The sequence below is a fragment of the Ctenocephalides felis genome, unplaced genomic scaffold (genome assembly GCF_003426905.1).
Source record: "Ctenocephalides felis isolate EL2017-DRISC unplaced genomic scaffold, ASM342690v1 CF-g0.4_SCAFFOLD_03571, whole genome shotgun sequence".
NCBI classification, from domain to species: domain Eukaryota; kingdom Metazoa; phylum Arthropoda; class Insecta; order Siphonaptera; family Pulicidae; genus Ctenocephalides; species Ctenocephalides felis.
Window position 1 is genome coordinate 63,933,274 of NW_020539725.1, and position 9,473 is coordinate 63,942,746.

The 9,473-nt window shown below is 35.8% G+C and overlaps 1 protein-coding gene across 1 annotated transcript in view; it reads left to right on the plus strand.

Annotated features, from left to right (window-relative positions):
- The first annotated feature begins 730 nt into the window (after nucleotides 1-730).
- The window catches only part of LOC113386490 (chromosome transmission fidelity protein 18 homolog), a 32,064-nt gene continuing 23,321 nt past the window's right edge, over nucleotides 731-9,473 (plus strand). The window contains exons 1-6 of the mRNA XM_026624270.1: nucleotides 731-839; nucleotides 1,030-1,270; nucleotides 1,423-1,539; nucleotides 1,629-1,731; nucleotides 2,677-2,852; nucleotides 2,922-3,156. Of these exons, the coding sequence (XP_026480055.1) occupies nucleotides 731-839; nucleotides 1,030-1,270; nucleotides 1,423-1,539; nucleotides 1,629-1,731; nucleotides 2,677-2,852; nucleotides 2,922-3,156 (981 nt within the window). The remainder of the gene's footprint in view (nucleotides 840-1,029; nucleotides 1,271-1,422; nucleotides 1,540-1,628; nucleotides 1,732-2,676; nucleotides 2,853-2,921; nucleotides 3,157-9,473) is intronic.

The following is a 9,473-nucleotide window of genomic DNA, read 5'->3' on the forward strand; positions in this document are numbered from 1 at the left end:
ATGTTTGAGGACAAGATCATCTTTTATTTTATATGAAATAGGATTACAAAATAATATTCTCAATAATACACACCTAGTAAAAAATGTGGCAATATAATATTTATCTTTCCATGGGAACCCGACCTTCCGAAGAAAGGCTTGCGCGTGCAAAAAATATGAAATAAATATGCGAATTCGATTTTAGCCATATCAAAGAGACTTTCTATACACATATATATGGTCTCTTGTACTTCTACTGCGTTATGATATGATATTTACCCCTTTTCGCCCTTTGAGTGCAATATAGAGTTATCGACGGATCGAGTTCGGACTTTGGAGTTTGAAGTTTTGCACTCTTTCTTGTTTTGTTTCAATTTTGTGTTATTTCAAACGGAAATTTTATTATAAAGTTACTGCGCGCGTATTCAAAAGATGGTGGAATAAAAATGTAATTGAATTGTAGATTATTTTATACCATAAGGAACTCAAATTTTTTGTTGATAATTTTGTACAGGGATAAACATAGCTCCTGGTGTTCCTCAGGGAACTTAATTAAGACCTTATGCTACAAAAATACAAAATAAACTTTTCCTATCGACATATTCGATCCCCAACCCCGCGATATAATAAAACGGAAACAAATATCGAACAATCCATCCATCCATCATATTCGAATAACGTTTCGACATACGAGTGTATTATTCGAGGCCTCGGGGCGAAATGAAATCTTTCCATCATCTTTCAATTCCGAATGTCATCAGAATCGTCAAATGCGATTCGGCGGATCGGCAAATCTATTTGGAGGAAACACAAACATCGGCGACGAATTGAAATTGTAAACTTTTATCGAGGAACAAGGGGTAATAATAGGAGAAAACTGGAAAATATTGGTGTAAAAATACGAGAACTTTCCACCAGGAATATTCAGTTTACTGCTTCGAATATAGATAATTATTTCCATATCTATTTATTTATATCTTCGTTAACTATTCAATTTTCTAAAGAAAGTTGAAAAGTACAATTTTTATATATATACTTATCCTTTCCCAGATGAAATTGATGGTGCCCCAGTCCAATCCATAGACTTTCTCATCAAATTTGCCTCCGGATCGGTGACCCAACGTGCAGGCAAAAAGGCTGCAAAGTCTTCCAAGGAAAAGACTCCAATGGTCTTGAGAAGGCCAGTGATTTGCATCTGTAATGACATATATGTACCTGCACTTAGGGCCTTGAGGCAATGCGCTTTTGTGGTCACTTTTCCGCCGACGGAAAATTCACGACTTGCAGAAAGGTAAAGGAAGTAAGATACATCTTACTAGAATATTTTATTTTATTTTTGAAATAAAGTGGTAAAGGATAGATTTGATTACAATGTCTTGGATGCATCTTTGATTTAATCAATGATGCTTACATTTTGCATTGATAGCTCTGTTTTTTCTACAGGTTGCTGGAAATTTCGAAAGCCCAAAATTTAAAAACAGATCTCGGTGCCTTGCTGGTCTTGGCCGATAAAACAAATTGTGACGTCAGATCTTGTTTATCAGCACTTCAATTCTTCAGGTATTAAATTATGACCCATAGAATTATTATATGAACGATTTTCTACTTCTTAGTTGTTTTAAATTATTTTTTTTTTTATATTTTTTTAGTGGTCGTAAGAAGCAACTTCGCATAATGGATGTCTACAAGAGCAACATTGGACAAAAAGATATGCAAAAGGGCATGTTTGCAGTTTGGAAAGATATTTTCCAGGTATTTATAATTAACTCAGCAATAATAACTAATTGATAATTTTTGTATTTAACATACTAAAAATTAATATTTAAAGATAATTTACCGGCAAATTTTCAAACAAGCTAGGAATGTTATGACAACATAATTCTATATGGTAATAATAATCTTATTTGTGCGGTTATCATAACCTTGCTTGTTTATATGTAAAATACGCCTGATTGCACAGCAAATAGACATTTTTATAGTACCAAGAAAGAATCATAAGATAGCGTTGCCATGACAATGCTATTTTATGAGGTAGATTTGCCCGGTTAGTTACAATTATTAATAATTTGGTGAGTGTGTTTCGCTCATTATTTATTTTTCACTATCTTCTATCAATAAGTTAGTTTATTTTTGTTACACTTATTATTAGTGGAATTGATAACAGATTTTTAGATGAACATTTTTTATTTTTTTTCGCGATTTTTTTGGAGCTACACAAATTTTTCCAAGTATATCCAAAGAAATGGCACGAAATAGGGATGAAATCAAAGTCGATCTCTTGTTTATCTCATTCAATAAATTTTTTATTTCTCTCGTTATAATAATTTTTTTCTGTCTTTTTCTGTCTTTTTCTCTTATTCTTTACACTTTTTCTTTCCCTCTACACTTTTTTCAAAGATTTTCTGCATAGTGTTTGTAATGAAATCTTGCTTTGGAATTCAGTATACCTAGGACGTATTTTTGTTTGATAGCATGTAACTTCTAAACTATTTGTTTGATATGAACAATGCCTTCGGCAAATTTGTGCAGAATTGAATAATCTACAATACTGTCTAACATCATTCAGTCCTACAGCAACTCGGTTTGCTCCAAAACGCATTTGAAAACATACAACTTTGCGTACGCCTTTCTTGTGGAGAACTCGTATTAAAAAAACGGCGCAAGCAAAGTTGTTACTATTATTTACGTTTTTTGCAGATCAGACGTCCAACAAGAGGCCTAACGGACAATTCTAATAAAAATAATGTTATGAATGAAAATGAGGAACCTGATAACGAAATGAGCTTCAATGCAAGCCAGGCTGCTGATATGAGTGCAGCAACGAGGATGAAATATGTCCTGGACACTATGTATTCCGTTGGAGATTATGAAAGGTACCTTTATACATTGACACAAAGAATTTTCAATCGTCACCATTAACTAATACGAGTTTTTTTCTCTAGATCAATGCAAGGTGTCTACGAAAACTATCTATCGATGCGCCAACCAGATCCTGATATGATTGGAGTGTGCGATGCAACCAAATGGTTTTGTTTTTGTGACCAGGTTCTTCATGTTGTGAATACGACGCAGAATTATTCTACTTATGGTTATTTGCCATATGCGTTTGCAGCTTGGCATTTGCAGTTTGCTTCGTTGGCCTGGCAGAAAGTGCAGTTTCCTAATAAAGGATTCGAGGTTGGTGGAGATCTTTTTGAAATTTATATTATGTGATACAAAATTATTGTGATGATCGAATGATTACTCAATTGAACATAAATGTTGATTTGTGTGAGTGTAAGGTTCAATCTTAAAATTTGGGTTTGTTTCGGAACTAGTAACTATCTTGTAGAGTCTTTAAGTTTTTAAGGGTGTCCTGGTGGGTTTTTGAGTTCTCTGGCAGAGTTTTAGAGCCTCTGACAGTCTTTCAGAATCTTCTGGAGTCTTTTGGAATCTCCTGGAGTCTTTTGGAGTCTCCTGGACTTTGTTCGAGTTTTTGAGAGTCTCCTGGAGTCTCTTTGAGTCTTTTGGAGACTCTTTGAGTCTTTTGGAGACTCTTTGAGTCTTTTCGAGTCTCTTTCAATCTTTTCGAGTCTCTTTCAATCTTTTCGAGTCTCTTCCAGTCTTTGGGAATCTCCCAGGGTCTTTGGGAATCTCCCAGAGTCTTTGGGAATCTCCCAGAGTCTTTGGGAATCTCCCAGAGTCTTTGGTAGTCTCCCAGAGTCTTTGGGAGTCTCTCTGATTCTTTGGGAGTCTCCCAGAGGTTTTGGGAGTCTCCCAGAGTCTTTGGGAGTCTCTCAGAATCTTTGGGAGTCTCTCAGAATCTTTGGGAGTCTCCTGGAGTCTTTGGGAGTCTCCTGGAGTCTTTGGGAGTCTCCTGGAGTCTTTGGGAGTCTTTTGGAGTCTTTGGGAGTCTCCCAGAGTATTTGGGAGTCTCCCAGAGTATTTGGGAGTCTCCCAGAGTCTTTGGTAGTCTTCCAGAGTCTTTGGTAGTCTCCCAGAGTCTTTGATAGTCTCCCAGAGTCTTTGGGAGTCTCCCGGAGTCTTTGGGAGTCTCCCGGAGTCTTTGGGAGTCTCTTGGAGTCTTTGGGAGTCTTCGGGACTCTCCGAGAGTCTTCGGGACTCTCCGAGAGTCTTCGGGTCTCCGAGAGTCTTCGGGACTCTCCGAGAGTCTCCTGAAGTTATCTCGAGTTTTTGGGAGTCTCCTGTAGTCTTTTGGAGCCTCTTATAGTCTTTTGGAGTCCCTGACAGTCTTCTAGAGTCTTCTGGAGTTTTATGGATTTTTACACTCTTCTAGAGTTTCCTTAAGTTAATTTTTACAGTCTTCTGGAGTTTTGTTGAGTCTTCTGGAGTCTTATGGTGTCTTGTGAAGTCTTTTAGAACTTCCTGGAGTCTTTTGGAGTCTCTTCTAGTTTTTTTTAGATCTTTTTACAGTCTTCTTGAGTTTTCTGGAGTTTTGTTGTACCTCCTGGAGTCGTATGGAGTCTTATAAAGTCTATTAGAGCCTGCTGGAGTGTTTCGGAGCCTGCTACATTCCTTTGGAGTCTCCTAGAGTCTTCTGATGTCTCTGACACTCGTTTGGAATCTCTGGTAGTCTTTTAGATACTCTGACATTCTTCTGGAGGTTCTTACTATATTCTGGAGGCACTGACAGTCTTTTGAAGGTACTGGTAGTCTTTTGGAGCTTCTGACGGTCTTAAGAAATCTCAGGCTTTCTTCCAGAGTTTCTGACTGTCTTCTGGATTCCCTGACTGTCTTGTACAGACGTTGAGTGTCTTATCTTGTACTTGACCTTGAGTCTCTGAATATCTTGAATTGCCTCCGACTGGTTTCTAGGGTCTTTTCTTGACTTTTAGAGTCTTAATCATGTAGCCTGTCCACATGAGCATGTGTCTTGAAGATCATGTAGATGTTCCATTGTTTTTGTTCTAAAAAATTAAACCAACATATAAAAATGCAAAAATTTCTGCATTGTGCATTGCATCCATAAACACAAAACCTCTGGGGATTTCTTTTTTGTATCTGTTCCATTGCCCGTTTCGCCTCTGCTAATTTTCCAACGAGAAAACTCGCTACCGTCATCCTAATCGCATTCCATCGCGCAATTGCCGACTTTTTTTTAAATTTTATTTCACTCCCTTGCTCCGCTTTCCTCGCTCTCTCGTCGTAGTACAGAGAGATGGAATGAAATATAATTATTAAATGAAATTGAAATTTCTTTACTTTACTTTTGCATTTACTATACGTACTTTGCTGCCGTTGCCGCCGAGTAAAATTCTTTTGAACCGTCGGCATAAGGCATAATGTATAATATGTGTTTTGGCGGCGGACTGCGGGAGGACTGGAGGACTGGAGGACAGGAGGACTGGCGGACGAGAGCGTTGCTCAGAGCGCGGGCTAATCTCGTTTCGCGTTCGTAAGTTGCAAAATGTAATTTTCTTAAAACGTTTTTGGCGGGGAATTCAAAATATGTAGAGGAGGACAGAGGACCGAGAGGATACATGCACCAGTAGTATAGATTTTGGACCAACTTCTCAAATAACAATGTTATTATAAGTGCAACTTTTTGTTGTAAAAGGAATATTCTGAAGTTTGTGCCATTTGGAGGTTAGACTTCCGAAGTTTTTGACATCAATGAGAAGTCTTTGGTATCAGTGTCTATTTTTCATCTCATTGTCTACATCTTAGTCTAAGTGCCAATTCTGCGATAAAATAAACAGTCTTTTGTTTCCGACAATTTCCTGAGTTTTTAACAGTTTTCCAGAGTCTCTGGAGGCTTTTACACTTTTCTGGAGGCTTTTACTCTTTTCTGGAGGCTTTTACACTTTTCTGGAGGCTTTTACAATCTTCTGGAGTCTCTTACAATCTTTTGGAGTCTCTTACAATCTTCTGGAGTCTCTTACAATCTTCTGGAGTCTCTTACAATCTTCTGGAGTCTCTTACAATCTTCTGGAGGCTCTCACAATCTTCTGGAGTCTCTCACAAATTTCTCGAGTCTCTTACAATCTTCTGGAGGTGCTTACACTCCTCAGGAGGCTCTGACTGATTTGTGGAGGTTCTGACTGATTTCTGGAGCCTCCAGAATAACAAATCGTTGTTATGGCAAATTTTCTCGAAATATCGTGAAGAGACTCAGTAAATTTTAAAGAGACTCTAAAGATTCCAAAGAAACCCGGAAGATTCCGAGTCTTTTTAGGATTCTCTCAGAGTTTTTAAAATTTTCTGAGGCTCTTTAGAATTGTCTCAGGCTCTTTAGAATTGTCTCAGTATCTTTAGAATTGTCTCAGGATCTTTAGAATTGTCTCAGGGTCTTTAGAATTGTCTCAGGGTCTTTAGAATTGTCTCAGGCTCTTTAGAATTTTTTCATAGTCCTTATAATTTTCTCAGTCTTTAGGTATTTTCCAGAGTCTTTAGAATTTTTTCCAGAATCTTTAGGAATTTTTCCAGAGTCTTTGGAAATTTTTCCAGAGTCTTTGGATTTTTCCAGAGCCTTTGAATTTTTCCAGAGCCTTTGGATTTTGTCCAGAGCTTTTGAACTTTTTTTCCAGAGTCTTTAGATTTATTTCCAGAGTCTTTAGAATTTTCCGGGTCTCTTTCTAAAGAAACTCTGATGATTCTAAAGAGATTCAGAAGATTACAGAAAGACTCCGAAGTTTGCAGAAAGGCTCAAAAGATTCCAGAAAGACTCTGAAGATTCTAAAGAGACTCGGATAACTTCTCAAATAGAATTATTTTGATCTATTGGCCTAGTTTTTGGCTGTCCACAATTTTTGGTTTTTGATCAAAATGTGCTTTGGGCTTTAATGTGTAATTTTTAGTATGATTAAGTAGTACAGTTTGGTCTAAATGCCTAGTATTATAGCCTAAAGGATCAATTGTTATAAAAGAATAAGTATGTTCTGAATCTGGACTCGTATCTTCATTAATTCGATTCGTTCGATACTGCACCATATCAACTTCTAAAACCTAACCTTCAAATGGTACAAACGTTAGAATATAACTTTAGTTTGTCTTGCGTTATCATAAGTGACAACACTGGCACTTATGATAACACTGTTCAAAGCTTAAACAAAGGAAACGATTCTACCGAATAACAGAAAAATGTTATGACGAGGTCTTGCTATGCTCCAACTTCCATACATTATGCTACTGAATCATAGTGAACACTGTCAAAATGTCATGTATTTGCTGTGCATTCAGGCGTTTTACACATAAACTGCAACGTCACTCGTATGTTATGGATCCGAGTCAGAAAGACCCTGTTATCTAAGATCGTCTTTTTGGCATTTGTGCGATTCCTAGGTTAGGTTTTCGATCTGACAACCTGAGAAATACGACTGACTGCACACCAACCGCATGGTTTTTGTCTATCTTCAGTATGGAAAGTTCTTCATAATCGGTCCCAAAGTCTATCTATCCATTTGCCTCCGGTTTTCCCCTAATTCGTTACCTTCGCCTAGTTCGGTTCGTAACGAGAAGAGAGAGCGCGCGCGGTCTTTTCAAATATTAATTATTCGTCGAAAGAGACGACTGGGCAAAGTAGATGAGAGAAATAAAGAAATTTAAATTAATTTCGCCATCAAAGGTGGATGCTGATGCTCTGATGCTGATGCTGATGCAGATTATGAAATTTGGGAAATTCCCCAGAAGTCTGCAGAAATGAATAAATGATATTAAAAAGCGCTCACTTTATGAATTCATTTAGATCGAGACGGGACGGTAGATACATACATACATACATACATACATACATACATATATACATACATACATATATGTATATAGAAAATTTGAATGGTGTATTCTATACACACACATATAGATAGCTAGTTGTGTATGGCATTGTGCTTTAAGGCAAATTGCTGGAACTTCCCGTACCGTAACGAAATGTTCGAGGAATACATTCACTAATATTTATAAGAATTATTTTTGTCCCACTACTATGACTTACTCTACGGGAAGTTAAAAACAACATTTTTGACGTTTCGGACATAGTTAGGTTCAAATCCATCCATCATCAGGAACAAAACAAAATAATTGACTTTGTTTCACTTGAAAAGTAACAACGTGGTCAGAATTCATTTTTAGTGTCGAAAAATGTTTATTTATATATTTATTTATATGCAAAGTATCCCAGAATTCAACGCCTGGACGGTATAAAAGTATTGGCCGTAACTTTCATATAAAAAGTTTAAAAAAAAACTCATTTTTGAAAATTATGAGCTTTCAAGTGCAACCTAGAGCTTTGGTTAAATCGTGAGAACTTCTTATTATCTCAGAATTCAACGCCATAACGGTATAAAAGTATTGTAATCGTGAGCATTTTTTGGTTATTGTGGTTAATTTTTTAAAGTTTTGTTTATTTATATTGTATATCCTTAACCATGAATAACACTTCTAGAACTACAGTCTAAAATATCGACTAAATTTCGTTAAAGTTTTCAAGAATCAAGACTTTTTGTTGAACTATGAATTAAAATTTTTTAGATTAGAAATAGGTCGATTTTGAGAGGCTCTACTTTCAAAAAAATGTACTAAAGTGTTTTGGCAAGTTTTGTGAAAAGTTTGCGCAGTTAATCAGGATTGTAAAATGGTAAAATTGTCGATAGTTTTATGTATTATTGAAAAGTTTAGTAATAACATAAAAACTTAAAAATAACACGATAACAGTAAAACGCAGCAACAAAGGTTTTTATTTTTTACTCAATATTCTTATTATAAAACCCTTGACTATTTTACAATTTTACAATCCTAATTAAATGCGCAAGCTTTTGATAAAACTTGCCAGCACACTTTAGTGCATTTTTTTTGAAGAAGGACCTCTCAAACTTGACCGATTTTGAAAATTTTGTATTTATAGTGTAAGACAAAGTCTTAATTCTTGAAAACTCAAGGCGATTGTGCCATTATTTTGGATTGTGGTCTAAGAAATTTTATTCACGGTTACGATATCAAAGTATAAATGAACAAAATTAATAAAAAATTAACCACAGTAACCGAAAAATGGTCACGATTCAACGAAAGCTCTAGGTTGCACTTGAAAGCTCAAAATTTTCAAAAGAGATTTTTTAAAATTTATATGAAAGTTACGGTCAATACTTTTACACCGTTATGGCGTTGACTTCTGGGATAATCTGTATATAAATAAACATTGATAGATATGAATTTTTAGACACTAAAAATGAATTCTGACCACGTTGTTTGTTTTCAAGTGTAACAGAATCAATTACTTCATAGAATATTTTTCCTTCTTTCGAATTTTATGATCTATCTATACTGTCTTCACGTTTCTCTTGATCTTGAGTTCTGGGACACCTTGTATATTGTTTTAATATTGTACAAATAAACAAAGAATTTTAGTTCAGCATCTTATTGTTTCCATATTGATTTTTCTTGAGCTTATATTTATTTTGCTCCCATGTTTTTCTTTCTTACGCATAAATCCATTTTCATTTTTAAATCTTTTTCACGGCGTCGCGCACATTGTATAAGGCAAGCAGGATTTTATTATGGGG